Source organism: Mus caroli, unplaced genomic scaffold (assembly GCF_978045245.1).
Source record: "Mus caroli unplaced genomic scaffold, Mus_caroli_1 scaffold_18, whole genome shotgun sequence".
NCBI lineage: Eukaryota > Metazoa > Chordata > Mammalia > Rodentia > Muridae > Mus > Mus caroli.
Window position 1 is genome coordinate 65,992,124 of NW_028227273.1, and position 15,307 is coordinate 66,007,430.

Here is a 15,307-nt window from a genome sequence, read left to right on the forward strand (position 1 = left end):
TTGACTTAGAACAGGAACTTAAATCTGGCAACTACACAAGATCATACCACATTGCCCACTCTGCCACTGTACACAGTGTTTTCCTCTTCCTTAGAATGTTAAAATCACCTCTCCATAAGAGGTGGCGTGGTGGAGCAAGCCTTTGATCCCAGCACTCAGGAGGCAGAGGCAGGCGGACTTCTGAGTTCGAGGCCAGCCTGGTGTACAAAGTGAGTTCCAGGACAGCCAGGACTATACAGAAAAACCCTGTCTCGAAAAACCAGAAAAAAAAAAAAAAAATCACCTCTCCTTGTTTGTTTGCTACCATTCACAAGATGGCAGAGTAAAAAGTAGCTTAAAACCACATCTATGGGCACTGTCTATAGATTCTCAGACCTCTTCAGCAAGCCTCTGTGGTGACAGAACTGTCCTGAACCATGACAAAGCCTCCTTCCTGACTAGCACCTCTGTGTTCCTCTGCCTGAGTCCCGTGCACCTCCCTTAGCCGTTCCTTTAGCACACACCAATTCATGACTCAGTTCTAAGCCACTGCCTGATAAGTTTCATGTTTCATTTTTCTCTGGCCCTTTGGCCTTTTAGCCTAAATCTTTATTCTCAGACATAAAGTGCTTTCCTGCAAATCAGTTGCTTCACTGTAAACCTAAACACAGCCAACTCCGTTACAGGAAAGTTTCATGCCTGCTATGTGCTTGGGGGGCTAAACACACTCAAAGTAAAACAGTTTAAAGGTGTCTTGTCCCGGCTCTCAAGCTAGGGTGTGCATCCATAAAACAGAAAATTGGCCCAAACCACACCAAGTCTAATCCATGCAGTGGGGGTTCTCTGTAGCATAAACACTCTGGAGAACTAGCTACATCTATTGATTCATCATAAAGTAACAACAAAATTGATTTGCATCATTTTGGATAGAAAATAAAACATCTACTGACCACAATCTTCACTTACTGGCTAAAACTCCGAACAGACAGCACACCAGTCCTTTGGGCCTCCTCAGGTGTGGAGAGCTTCAAACCTCTATGTCCAAAGCCTCCAACAACTAAGGGGAAGGTGGGCACACTTAGCTACACATTTCATTTTGTTGGTTTGTCACATGCTGACTCTACATGCGTACATATGCACATTCCTATAAACTTTCTACATGAACTGTGCATATGGTGAGAAGGGCTAATTCCAACGGGGCACCTACTCTTCGATAGAGCTGAAATAAACTTCATATGTATCTAGCAATCACTTGGCCCGGAACAAAGTGGACAATGGGTGGAACTGTGAACAAATGAACGGCATTCACATGTCTGCCTGAGTAGGCCCTCCCCCTTACTGTTTTCCAACCTCTTCAAAAAAGAGATCACCAAGCATAAAAGAACACCGTTTAAAATGTGTCTGAGCGGGGGTAGAGTGGACCGCACCTGTAATCAATCACAGCACTCATTCAGACTTGGAAGAGTGAGAATCACAAGTTCATGTATCCTTGGGTACATGAGTTCTAAGCAAGCCTGGACCACATTAGACCCTGTCTCAGAACAAACAACAAATCCTTAAGACAAACCATGTCTGACACAGTAACTTGCACATAACAAAACAGACTGTGTGAAGGACTGACCACATAGGATGTGTTATAAACTGTGGCACAGTGTGGTCACCACTTTTATTACCCAAGGCACTCTCCATATGGCAAGTGCCAGTGTCCTCACCTCACAGAGGGTAGGGATCAAAGTACTTAACTTCCAGGTCAAGTGACAGTCAGTAGTGGCAGAAGAAGGTGACTTCAGTCAGCCTGACTCAGCCGCACCAGTCTAATGCTGTCTGCTGCAATGACGGGTGAGTGAATACACGGGAGAGTCATGAGAACACAGTATTTTGTAGGCTGAAGAGTTTTCAAAACCAGAGTCTCCAAGGAAAGCAGGAATTTCCACGTTGGTACCTTTAAATGCTGGTCCAGTCCAGGGCTTCTTGGCTGAGATTATGACTCAAGATATATACTCTCAGTGGATGAGGATCGCAGTGTGGAGACAGTGATAGACTGTCAAGCACCATGGCCAACAGCAACTTAGGGAGAAAAGGGTTTATTTCAGCTTAGAACGCTCAGGTCACACTTTATCGCTGAGGGAAGTCAAGGCAGGAACATGGAGGCAGAAACTGAAGCAGAAGGCATGAAGGAACACTGCTTCCTGGCTTGTTACACAGAGCTTGCTCGGTCTGCTTTCTTATACCATCCAGGGTGGTGTCGACCACAGTGGGATGGGCCTTCCACCATCCATCATGAAGTCTTTTCATAACTAGGGCTCCCTCCTCTCAGGTGACTCTTGCTTGTGTCAGTTGACAAAATAACTAGCCAGCAAACAGACCAAAGAGAGTGAGCTATGGAAGGGAAGCAAGCAAAGGATGGGACAGGGAACTACTATATGTTACAGGCAGTATGTGCTCCCCCACCCCAAAGCTGGCAAGATCTGTGTGTCTGAGGACCATCATGGGGTGTGTAAGGCTAAGACTCAGGTACAAAATAGCTCTATGAGAGACAGGTCATGTGAGGAGAGAAGGGAGTATTCTATAATTTCAAAACACACACACACACACGAAGGGTTGGCGAGATAGCTCAGCTGTTAAAGTGCTTGCTCTGTAGGCATGAGGACCCAAGTTGAATCCCCAGAACCCATATAAAAACTCCAGGGGTGGTGGTATCTGCTTGGAAACCCAGGGCTGGGGAGAAGCTAAAAGGAAGAATCCTAGAAGACTGTCTCAATGGCTTCCATATATGTGTACACGTGTACATACACACATGCAAAAAACATACATACCAAAACCTATGTGGGATGAACGGGAGAGGAGGGTCATAAACATATGAAGACATATGCAACATCTATACCTAGTGCAGTTATAAGCTCCTTAGACTTCAAGAGAAAGGCAGGCTACAGTTTTCAGTACTAATGAGGCTAGGATGCATCGTTTGAAACACAAGTCAAGACACCAAATTCTGAGTCCATGGCTTCCAATGATAACTCAGGGTTCCGGGCAGGAAAAAGAGCAGGGGTACACAGGGACCCGCCTCCACTGCCTCCAAACCTACAAAGGGGACTTGCTGACCTTGTGGTTATTTAGATGCATGGCCTTGGAGCTGGAGAGATGGCTCAGAGGTTAAGAGCACAGGCTGCTCTTCCAGAGGTCCTGAGTTCAGTTCCCAGCAATCACATAGTGGCTCACAACCATCTATCTGTTATGAGACCTGATGCCATCTTCTGGCCTACAAGCATACATGCAGTCAGAACACTGTATATAGAATAAATAAACCTTAAAAAATGAATAAATGCATGGCCTTAACCCTCTCAGTAGGTTAACTAGAGTCACCCCTAATTAATGACACACCCAGTGTAACAAGGGCCTAAGTAGAGGCCCTCCCTCCCAGCGGGAGATGGGAGACTCCTGGGCACTTGTGGCTTCTATCAGACATAGACATAGCCAATGAGGAGTCAAGCAGCTCTGTGACTCTAGGGAAGGGACACACCCCTCATGCTTTATGGAAGAAACCCCAGTAAAAGCACTGTACTCACCAGACCTCACAGTCTTGCTTAACTATGTGGCAGCTAGATCTCAACAATGTTCCACAGTCTCCGAGGGCGCACCAAGAAGAACCTGGCCTATGTGCTGGCTAGTTTTATGCCGACTGACACAAACTAGAGTTAATGGAAAGGAGGGAACCTCAATTGAGAAGATGCCCCCATAAGATCCAGCCACAGGTCATTTTCTTAATTAGCGACTGATGGGGGAGGGTCCCGTAGGTGGGCCATCCCTGGGCTGGTGATCCAGGGTTCTATAGAAAACAGGCTGAGCAAGCCATGATGGGCAAGCCAGTAAGCAGCACCCCTCCATGTCTGCATCAGCTTCTGCCTCCAGGTCCCTGCCCTGTTTGAGTTCCGGTCCTGACCGCCTTCAGTGACCAGTGACTGGGCTATGATGTGGAAGTTCAAGCCATAAACCCTTTCCTCCCCGACTTGCTTTTAGTCATGGTGTTTCGTCACAGCAATAGAAACCCCAACAAGGAGACTGTGTCTCCAGGTGCTAATATAGGCACTAAGAATACAAGCATGAGACAGGCTGCCAACATGATAGCCATAAGTATACCAACCCATTCTTATTTACCTTTAAGGGGCCGGACTACTCAGGGTCCCAGGCAGGAAGTCCCCAAGCAGCCCACAAACAGCAAACAAACCCTGTCTCTGATCAGGGTGTGCTTCCCTGAACATTCCCAACTATATGCGATCTACCCCAAACCTTGACTTCAAAGTCAGCCTAACTGTGCCTCTCCCTGAAGGTTCTAATCTACCCCAAAGCAGTGTCTGTCCTCTGTAGTACCAACCACTACTAGTGAAGATCACAATTCATTTAGAGATTGATCATCCCCTGAGGAGATGGCTCAGTCCGTGAAGTCCTTGTTCAGCAAACAGGAACCCCCGAATTTGATCCAGCACCCATGATTAAAAGAGGGAAAAGAGAGAGAGAGAGAGAGAGAGAGAGAAGCCAATGTGGCTGTAATGCTAGTACTGGGAAGGAAGAGGCAGGGGAATCCCTGGGACTTGCTGACCAGCCTGTGGAGCAGAATCAGCAAATTCCAGGTTTGGTAAGAGACAGAGTCTCAAAGAAGATAGAGAGCAGTTGAGCAAGACACCAAATGTCAAACCTTCACCATGCACACAGAGATCATTCTACAATCAGTACTTTTCAACAAATCTATTCAACAAATTTGAGTACCACCTATGAGCCAGTATTGTTCAAGACACTGGGTGCAGCCAACAGAATTGGGGTTTTCTTCCCCCAAAGGATCGTGCTTTTTAAAATCTCCCTGAAAAAAAAAAATATGGGTTGAGACTCAGTACTGAATAACTATATATTAAAGCGGTAAGCTTCCTGGGTCCAAGCTCTCCAAACTCACTCAAACTGAAAGTGCATGAACCTATAGGGAACAGAAGCTAAGGAAGCCACTTCTAAATGAACTTCCACTTCTCAAAAACCTCAAAACAAGGAAGGAAAAGAAAACAGCTATGAAAGCGCTGCTGAACCAACACATTTTATGTACTCTGACAGAGCATTCTAATCCTCCCTCCCTCTTGTAAGCTACAAAGAGTGACCCCCTCCCTCCCGAAGCCTTGCAGCCCGGGATTCAAGTGTCTAAAAGATCTCAGAAAGTTGAACGCACCTCAGCTCCCTGAGCAAGCCTTGGTTTCTTTCCGATTAAGTCTCAGGGGGGGAAATGAGCAGATGCCACTTGGACAAACCCAGCCAAAGTGACAACAAGGAAACGACAAACTGAGCTTCAGGCGCAAGAGGGGCTCAAAGACTTAACACCTCGTGCGCGATCAATGCAGAAGCAATTTTAAAAACAAACAAAAGCCGGGTTCCGCACAGCCCGGTGGAACGTTCTAAGTTCTTAAGGGAAGGAAACCGAGAATGTGCTCTAGGGGAGTCTCGAGGCTCTGCACGGCGTGGGAGTCCCTGCAGGATGTGAGAGGGATTCCGCGAATTCGGTCTGCTCTGAAGCGGCTTTTGTGAGAAGCGACAGCTGGCACCTCACGGCGGGCGAGGGTGACGCCGAGCTGTGCCATGCGGCGCGGGCTGCCACCTGGGCACTCCCCCCATTCTCCGCAGCGGCGACGCCAGACACGAGAGCCCGGCCTGCGCCGCGCGCGCCCCAGGAACCGCGACCTCTCGGGGGAGCCCTCGCAGTCCAGGCTGCGAGCCCCGGCGCGCGCACTCACCTCAGCAGACTGGAGAGCGGGTGGCTGGAAGAACCGAGGCCGCCGCCCCCGGAGCCGCCGCCGCCGCTGCCTGAGCCGCCGCCGCCGCCGCCGAAGCCGGAGGAGAGCCGCTTCCCGGACAGCAGCTTCTCCACGGCCGGGAGGTGCCCGGTGCGGGCCGCCTCCAGCAGCTCCTGCTCCTTCCCCATCCCCAGGACCGCCACCCCTCGGACCTCAACCCGGAGCCTTGCAGAGCCTGCTCCGGCTCCGAAACTTTCCGTCTCCGGGCAACGCACCCCTCAAACCGGCCGGGGACGCCACCCCCTCTCCCCCCGCCTCCTCGGCCTCCCCCACTCCCTGGCGGCGCGTCACTTCCGGGATCCGGCGTCACGCGTCACCGCGCCCCCGCGCCCCGCCCCCTTGCCCACCTAGTGGGCGGGGCTCGGCGCCGCTGTGCAGGTGAGCCAGTTTGGCAGAGGGGAGCCCAGGCGTGCGGAGCCGAGCCTGGCGCAGGCGCGGTCTACGCCTAGCGGACCCGCCCATTCGACAGGTGGCAGAGATCGGAGGCGACACACCTGCTGGAGCTTCCCGAAGTGCTCGCCTTCGCAAAGGTTTGGGACCTCATGGCACTGAAAATGCGGTCATTGTTCCTGGCACCGTAGAAAGAAAAGAAATGGGGGTAACGCGTACCTCTGTTTTCAACTCCATTCAAAACGCACAGATTCATTACGGGATAGGCGCGGAGATCTAGAACCAGACTTGAAAAATCCCGCCCTCTGGTGCCTCCTGGAGGGAAGACCGGAGAGTTTTACTTCTGCAGTTAGACTGGCATTGTGGCACCTGCCATTTGTCCCAGCAGTCGAGAAGCAGAAGCCGCTGGTTGCATCGCTGTGAGTTTAAGGTCAGCCTGATCTACAAAGCAAGTTACAGGCTAGCCAAGGCTACATAGTGAGACCCTCTCTCCAGAAAAAAAAGGGGGGGAGGAAGGAGTACGGGGGTGGCTGGAGAGGTGGTTCAGTGGTTAAGAGCACTGGTTGTTCTGCCAGAGAATCTAGGTTTGATTCCCATCACTTGTGGCGCCTCACAGCAGTCGCGGACGTGACACCTTTTGCTGGCCTCCCAGGGTACCACGAACGCATGTGGAGCTCAGACTTACATGCAAAACACCCATACACATGAAAAAAAAATGTAAGAACTCTTAACAGGCACTATCCTCGCACTCCATCCTACTAACTCTTCAGAAAAAGTCAGAAAAGACTTTCTTTCTCTTAGTTGTCATGAGAGACATTTTAAAAGTCAGATTTGGGGAACCATTTCCAATTTTTAATATTGGTGGACTAAGGAGGGAAATGTAATTGGGAAAGGATGATTTTTTTTTCTGTTTTTTCCTCAGAACACTAGCCTGTTCTGACGCGAGGCAGGTGGCCAATAGTTGAAGTGTTGAATGAAACCATTGGATACTTTCTGTTGGCGTTAGAGATGCTTGCGAAACAGAAGGGAAACTTCCCTGGTGGACACAAGCCGGTGGTCTTAGTTCTTTGGGAAATCCGAGGTTAGGTCGCTGCCGGAAGCTGCTCAGTCCATGGCAACAACAAGCAGCGGGACCGAGTTCTCTCCCTGTTCCCCGACTTTGAGCTGAAGGAGTAAAGTTAAAGAAGGGTTAATTGGCATTACATTCCCAGGAAGGAGAAGAAAAAGGAGGAAAAAGAAGTCTCTCTGGAAACGAATTACGCTCTTTCAAAAACGCTTCTGCCCCAAAGCGGAGGATTTAGACTTCTACATTTCTTTCACATTAAAACAAATTCCATTTATATGAATCCCCTGGGCGACCAACGCGCTTCTGGGAATGACCCCTCCCAGGATCCGTGGGCGTGACGTCATCAGGGCGCGACGACGAGCCCTCAGCTCCAACTCTGCCACAGCTCCTTCTCCCGGCGGTGTTGACATCGCCTCTGACCCCCTGCTCTCGCGATGGACAACCTCGGGGAGTCTCCCACGGACAAAGGCGGGGAGCCAGGGGAGTCAGAGGAGACGAGGGCTACTCCTGGGGCTCCGGTGGCAGCCGACACTGAGGGAATCCCGGAGGAAACCGACAAGGATGGAGACGCGGACTTGAAAGAAGCCGCGGCGGTGGAAAGCGAGGTAGGTGGAAGTTGGTGGCTAATGCTGCAGGACTACCCGGGTGCGCTCCTAACTGCTGTCTTCCAAAGCCAGGGAACTAGAATTCCCCACGACTGTTTGCAACCTTGAGGGGCAGGAGAGGGAACGGGAAGGTGTAGGTGCTGTTAGAGCCCTATTCAGACCTGCTTGTACTCCAGCTCCTTTTGGGGGAGGGCTGAGGAGGAAGGTGGAGGAGACAAGAAGATAAAAGACGAGGAGAAAATGGTTAAGGACAAATAAATTTGGAAATCTGAAGCACAAAGGTTAGAAACACGCGTAGATCAGTAGTGGAAAGTAAGTTAGAAAGGCTGTCAAATAGATAATGCCTTCTCTCCCCCTCTCCAGATTTCTGTATGAGTTTAAATATGAATTCCTTTCTTCTTCTTCTTCTTCTTCTTCTTCTTCTTCTTCTTCTTCTTCCCCCTCTTCCTCTTCCTTCTCCTCTTCTTCCCCCTCTTCCTCTTCCTCCTCCTCCTCCTCCTTCTCCTCCCCCGAGACAGGGTAGCCCTGGCTAACCTGGAACTCACTCTATAGACCACACTGGCTTCGAACTCAGAGATCCCCTTGCCTCTGACTTCCAAGTGTTAGTATCAAAGGCATGTGCCACCACTTCCCGACATACCTTTCATTTTAAAAGAACCATTAAATCTCATTAATGAGTTTTGATGTATTAAAATTTTATAGTAAGTGGGCCAGGACAGAGTTTGGATTACTCTTGTGAATAAAACTGTTAAGTGCTTATGTGAGGAGAAATGTAAATAGTAAACATCTTGAAGAAGTTTTTAGCTTAGGGCAGGCAAAATGATTCAGCAGGTCAGGGTGCTTGCATTAAACCCTGGGAACTGAAGTTTGATCCCCAGAACCCACGTTAAGGTAGAAGCGAACTGTCTGCACAAAGTTGTCCACTTACAAACCCACACACATGAATGTTCATAGTAACTGAAAAATTGTGGGTTTTAAAAATATTTTTTTATATGAATGCTTTGCCTGTGTATTTTGTTTGCCATGTAATGTGCCTGGCACATTCCCTGTAAAAGTCAGAAGAGGGCATTAGATCCCCTGAAACTAATAGAGTTGCTAATGACTGTGAGCTGAAATGTGGGTGTTGGTAAATCGAACCTAGATACTCTTCAAGAACAGCCAATGCTCTTAACCTCTGAGCGCTATCTGCAGTTTTTAGTTTAAACTCAATATAGTGGTACAAGTCTATAAATTCCAAAAAGGAGGCATGAAGCAAGACAATTTCCACAAGCTGAAAATCCAAAATGAGACTTTGTCTTAAATTACAAAAAAAAAAAAAAGCTTCCAAACTGGGTATGGTGGTGCACAGCTTTAAGCCTAGCATTCTGGAGGCAGAGGCAGTTGGACCTCTTAGTATAAGGCAGCCTGGACTACTACAGAGAGAGTTCAAGGATAGCTAGGGCTATGTATAGAGACTCTGTCTCAAATTATTTAAAAAAGTTTGTATTCTAGTATTGGGCAAGATCTCATGATCCAGTAGAGAAAGGATCAGAAGAACAGAGCACTGTTCAGTGTGGAGCTCACTATACACACATGGAAGGGACTGTACTGACATCTATGGAGTGAGGTCTAAGGGTGGGCCCGAGGGAGAGTGGCTGTTTGGATCTTTGGCATTTTCCTCGTAATGTGTAAACAGATACAGGACCTCTGTGTGATCATGGCTAGGCTGGGAAATGGATTATTCATTTTCTTTTTTGTTTTTTGGTTGGTTGGTTGGTTGGTTGGTTGGTTTTTCGAGACAGGGTTTCTCTGTGTAGCCCTGGCTGTCCTGGAACTCACTCTGTAGACCAGGCTGGCCTTGAACTCAGAAACCCACCTGCCTCTGCCTCCCAAGTGCTGGGATTAAAGGCGTGGGCCACCACCGCCCGGCAGATTATTCGTTTTCTTTCCCAGCTGGAGTATAATCTTTTTTAGAGAGATGATTGCCTCTTATGCAGATGGTATAGGCAGTGCCTAGAACTAGATAGCTACTGAGTAGACGGAGTTGCTGGGCTTGGAAAGAGGAGGGTGTTTGCTGGCCTTTCCCAAACCTGAGAAGTGTGCCGAGTACATAATAAGAGTTTCTGTCCATCTCTCCAGCTCAAGAGTCAGGATGTCTCAGATGTAACAGCAGCCGAGAGGGAAAACTCGTCCTTACTTACTCCTGCAGCCAAAAAGCTGAAACTAGACATTAAGGACAAGAAAGAGAAGAAGCAGAAGGTGGACGAAGATGAGATTCAGAAGATGCAGTGAGTCACAGCCGTCCCCAGTCCAGGCTCTAACTTCACTCTGTACATTCACGCTTACTGGCTTTTTTGTGTGCTTTTGAGGTAAGGGCTCATGAGACTTAAGCCCTTACCTCAAAGGTCTTAACTCCTGATCTTCTTGCCTCGGCCTATTTAGTACTGAGATCATAGGCATGAGCTGCTATGCCTGGATATAGTTTCAGGCCAGCAAGATGCCAAGGAAAGGTGCTCACCACCGCTCGCCACCGAGCCTAATGACCAGGGTTTAATCCTGGGAAACCACGTGGTAGAAGGAGGAATGAGGGCCTGGAAACTGGCCTCAGACCACCAAACAGGCATGGTCCTGACAGACCCAAAATACATGAATACATGTAAAGGACAATAAATAGTTGCTTTTTCTAAATGTTTGGTTTTTATACTACATTTGGTCAATGTTTTTCCTTTTCAGTAAATATGGGCTCATTGCAAATAGCTCGGAATACAAACAAAACAAAACAAAACAAACCTCAAAATCCAGCTAGTAGCGCTTATCCCAAGAGTGTCTATCTGGGAATATTTGTGCAGACAGTGTCCTCGTGGACATCAGTGTCTCCCGCTGCACTGATCTCACCTGTGTGTGAGTCACACCATCAGTCCCTGCTCTTACTCTGGCTAGGATTTTTTAAATTTTGTTTCTTTTAACAACATCGTGTTCCATCTCTGGGACCATCTCTACATCTTACCCATTTCTTTCTATGATAAACTACCTGTATAAACACACTGGTATAAATGTCTTCAAAGGCTTCTCAACATATTTCTAGACTTAGAAAACTGTGATTTTGTTTAATTGATCATTTCAAGTTCCTTGGTAGTACTTAAGGTTGTGAGTTGTTTTGTTTCTTTGTTTTTTCTCCATCTTGATTAGCCATTGATATTTTTGTGAATTTCCTATTAAGTGATGGTTCATCTTCTAAAACTGGCTCGCCATCTTTTTATTTATTTAAAAGAATTAACTATAAAGAATAAAGGGGGTTAGAGAAACTGCTCTGAGGCTGAGAGCCGTCAGCGCTAAGAGGACCAGTAAGACCCAGCACTCAGTCAAGCTGCTTACAAAGGCCATTAACTCTAGGTCCAAGGGATCTGGCCCGGCCTCTGGTTTCCATGGACACCTGCACAAACATGCCCAGACACTGAAGACTTACATTGACATGTTTGTTTGTTTGTTTGTTTGTTTGTTTGTTTGTTTGTTTAAAGAAACACAGGGCTAGTGATTGAACCATGAGGTAAGGGCATGTGCCATCAAGCTTGACAACCTGAGTTCAATCCCCAGACCGCGAGATGGAGAGAACTGGCTTCCTCAAGTAGTCTTTCACCACGGATGCCCCTACATATACACCCAGCACACAAGCATAGTAAACGGACTCAATAATTTAAAATGCAAGCATCAGGGCTGACGCTGGAGCTCAGTCTGTAGACTGTCTGCAAAGCATTCAGGAACCAGATGTGCTGGCACATCTGGGGTCCCACACTCTGGAAGGTAGAGCCAGGAGAATCAGAAGTATAAGGTTATCCTTGATTTCCCTGTAAACTTAATGCTGAAGAACCCTGATTTGAACATAAATTTCTCTAGTAGATGTTTACTGTCAGTGTGAAATACAGCCGACATAGAGTGGGATGTTTCCTCCTCACACTGCTGTCTCTTAGCACCAGCAAAGTGCATACACCACCATAGCCAGCTGCTTTTGTTTAAGGAAATTATGTTTCCTTTTCCTCTTTCCAAAGTTCCCCGGGGGTGGGAACCGTGCCCTTCCTCAAGAGCACAAAGCCTTGAGCTAGAGACCCTTTGGAAGAGTGTTTGTCTGCCGCTTGTGTTTGTTGACTTAATGAAGTATTCATCCTCACTAACCATCTTAATCACTCAATTTTTTTGTCTAGAATCCTGGTCTCTTCTTTTTCTGAGGAGCAGCTGAACCGTTATGAAATGTATCGCAGGTCAGCTTTCCCCAAGGCGGCCATTAAAAGGGTAAGGTTGTGCTTATGTCAGTCACTACAGTGCCACAGCTGTGTCCATCAGCATTCTGAAGTGAGGCGTGCATGAGATTGCTTAGGAGGGAGAAAGAACCACTTCTCAGCGTCTGGCCAACTCCAGCAGGTCAATGCCCATTAACCTTCGGCGGGTTTGGAACTGTTTTGCTGTTTTTTATTGCTGTGTCTGCGAGTAAATGAATACGTGTGTGTGTGTGTGTGTGTGTGTGTGTGTGTGTGTGTGTGTGGATGTGCGTGCATGCCTGTGAGAGTCAGAAGAGGGCATCAGATCCCCAACCAGAGTTAGAGGTGGTTGTGAGCTACCCACTCACTGTAGGTGCTGGGAACTGAACTCTAGTCCTCTTCGAAGGGCACTCTTAACACTGCGCCATCACTGTAACCCAGGTCATTTGGCTCTTGGCCATCATTTACTGCCACTGCATCCCAGGCCAGCCCTGACCATACTAACACCAGCTTCTTCTTCTTTTCCAAGCTGATCCAGTCCATCACTGGCACCTCTGTGTCTCAGAATGTTGTGATTGCCATGTCTGGCATTTCTAAAGTTTTTGTCGGGGAGGTGGTGGAAGAAGGTGAGTAGTGTCAGTCACAGCCTGTACTGCTCTCACAGGGATCGCATTCCCAAGAGTACCTCCACCGAGGCATGTAAGGGATGTGGGAGTTTCCAGCTGCTTGCTTTACAGGTGGAGCCTACAGGGAACCTCATCTTAAGGAGAACATGGCTGTTTTTATTACTGGGTGCGTGGAGCTGGAGGGAGGGGATGAGGCCATCTAGGAAATCCCTCTCCATAGCCCAGGGCGACGAAGACAGCTCTGTACTTTTCCAAAGAGCAATGCCTTGATAGCAGCGCCCTGCTGAGAGCTCTCCCTCTGTCAGGGAGAAAGCTTGCTGCTTCCCATGGCTAATTTCTAGCTTGTGGTATAGTATACTCCCTGTAGGATACAGCCAGAGCCAGTTAGAAATACTTTATTTATTTATTTCTGTATTGGTGAAGTGGGCAGAGGGTTGGTGCTTTTTGGGACAGGGTTTCTCTGTGTAGCCCTGGCTGGCAGTTTTAGAACTTGTTCTGTATACCAGGCTGTTCTCAAACTCACAAGAGATCCACCTGTCTCTGCCTCCCAAGTGCTAGGATTAAAGGTGCGCACCACCACACCAGGCTTATAGTGTTCTCTTAAGGAAAAACACTTGGCTTGTTTCTTTAGCAAATCTCACAAAACACAGAATTACAACCTGAGTCGTGACTAGTGAGTCTCATGTGATGATACTGTTTCCTTTCCCCACCCCAGCCCTGGACGTGTGTGAGAAATGGGGAGAAACGCCACCCCTGCAGCCCAAGCACATGAGGGAGGCTGTCCGGAGGTTGAAGTCCAAGGGGCAAATCCCCAGCTCAAAGCACAAGAAAATCACCTTCTTCTAAATCTAAGGGAGGCTGTCCCAGGCTTCTCAGAGTGGGCTTCTGTCCTGGGGCTTCCCAGGGCACAGGATGCTGATTTTAATGTTTCGGTCACACCTACAAGGCATGCAGTGTGACTCAGACTTGCCTTCACTCAGTCATGGACTGTCCTCAGGCATGTTGAAGATTTTTACTGACTCTTGGCTAGTTTGAAGAAAAAATATACAGGGGCCTTTAGTATCTTCTGGTGAAGGAGATGGTTTCAGAGAAGAACAGAACAACTCCAGTGGCTTCATATTGAAACCTAAAGTTGCTAAGATTCAGGCTGTTTCTTGCTCTGGTTTTCAAAGCATAAACTTGCGATTATCTGCGGTGAAGTCACCGTGCCGCGCTTCTCACCAGTAACATTTCCGGTTCTCCTGTGGATTTTCTGAGGGAGGGATCATTAAACTTATCCAGCCTGTGTGGGAAAGTTTATTTTATTGTGTTGCAGACAAAACTCATTGTTCTTCCTATGTTGAAATAAAACTTGGCTTTTGTTTTTCAAGACAGGGTTTCTCTGTGTTGCCCTGGCTATCCTGGGACTCAATTCTATAGACTAGGCTGGCCTTGAACTCATAGATCTGCCTGCCTTTACCTTCCCAAGTGCTGGGATGAAAGGCATGCGCCACTACCACCCACCTTGGTATTTGGTTTGGGGATGTCTTTTTCCTCATTTTTTAAACTCAGGGGTCTCACTATGGCTGGCTGTGATAGAACTGATTCTGTAGACCAGGCAGGCCTCAACCTCACAGCACCTATGCCTGGTGCTTTACATGTAGAAAAAAAAAATGTTTTTGAGACCGTCTCATTATATAACCTTGGCTGGTCTAGTACTCACAATGTTAACTAGGCTGGCCTTGAATTTGGGAGCCTGCCTGGGGCTCTCAAGCTGCTCAGTGACCATCACACCTGGCCCCTTTCCCAGCAGCCACAAGAACCTTAAGCTTGGACCTGGAGAGAATGCTCAGCAGTTAAGAGTAGAGGATTCAGGGGGCTGGTGAGATGGCTCAGTGGGTAAGAGCACCCGACTGCTCTTCCGAAGGTCCAGAGTTCAAATCCCAGCAACCACATGGTGGCTCACAACCATCTGTAACGAGATCTGACTCCCTCTTCTGGTGTGTCTGAAGACAGCTACAGTGTACTTACATATAATAAATAAATTTATTTAAAAAAAAAAAAAAGGGGGGCTGGTGAGATGGCTCAGTGGGTAAGAGCACCCGACTGCTCTTTCAAAGGTCCAGAGTTCAAATCCCAGCAACCACATGGTGGCTAACAACCATCCGCAACGAGATCTGGCGCCCTCTCCTGGAATGTCTGAAGACAGCTACAGTGTACTTACATATAATAAATAAATAAATCTTTAAAAAAAAAAAAAAAAAAAAAAAAAGAGTAGAGGATTCAGTTCAGTTCCCAACATGTGCGTCAGGCCACTGACAGCTTCCTCTAACTCTAGAGGATGCGATTCCTTTTCTGGTTTTCACAGGTATAGACACAACATATATTCGCACACATAGACAAAAATAATGAGCTGTAAGTGTATGTATGTAACCAAGAGGGCAACCTGAACTTGGGATCTTCCTGACTTTACCTCTCCAGTACTCGGATTATGGGTGTGAGCCACCATATGGGATGGGTTCATACAGGGATGGGGATCGATTGATTGGTCTGAGGGTTTCCATGCATGCTAGGCAAGCCATGGAAATCATGTATCTGACCA

The 15,307-nt window shown here is 47.8% G+C and overlaps 2 protein-coding genes across 7 annotated transcripts in view; one reads left to right on the plus strand and one right to left on the minus strand.

The window, feature by feature from the left end:
* Window positions 1–6,061, minus strand: part of Anks1a (ankyrin repeat and sterile alpha motif domain containing 1A) — a 155,173-nt gene extending 149,112 nt beyond the window's left edge. For all 6 annotated transcript variants that reach the window (XM_021185968.3, XM_021185970.3, XM_021185971.3 and 3 more), the window contains exon 1: window positions 5,748–6,061. In XM_021185968.3, coding sequence (XP_021041627.1) covers window positions 5,748–5,935 — 188 coding nt within the window. In that variant the 5' untranslated portion in view covers window positions 5,936–6,061. The remainder of the gene's footprint in view (window positions 1–5,747) is intronic.
* Window positions 6,062–6,344: 283 nt separating this feature from the next.
* On the plus strand, window positions 6,345–14,095 carry Taf11 (TATA-box binding protein associated factor 11). Its single transcript, XM_021185974.3, has 6 exons — window positions 6,345–6,627; window positions 7,120–7,868; window positions 9,987–10,135; window positions 12,047–12,134; window positions 12,630–12,726; window positions 13,442–14,095. Exons 2-6 carry the CDS (start codon window positions 7,698–7,700, stop codon window positions 13,570–13,572), a joined length of 636 nt encoding a protein of 211 aa, XP_021041633.1. The 5' UTR covers window positions 6,345–6,627; window positions 7,120–7,697; the 3' UTR covers window positions 13,573–14,095.
* Window positions 14,096–15,307: the final 1,212 nt, after the last annotated feature.

Bases quoted from the DNA above. Each gene is read 5' to 3' on its own strand.
- Taf11 (XM_021185974.3), top strand. From the start codon at position 7,698: ATGGACAACCTCGGGGAGTCTCCCACGGACAAAGGCGGGGAGCCAGGG. The intron at 7,869-9,986 runs GTAGGTGGAAGT...CCATCTCTCCAG, and splicing joins CCGCGGCGGTGGAAAGCGAG to CTCAAGAGTCAGGATGTCTC. The intron at 10,136-12,046 runs GTGAGTCACAGC...TTTTTTGTCTAG, and splicing joins GATGAGATTCAGAAGATGCA to AATCCTGGTCTCTTCTTTTT.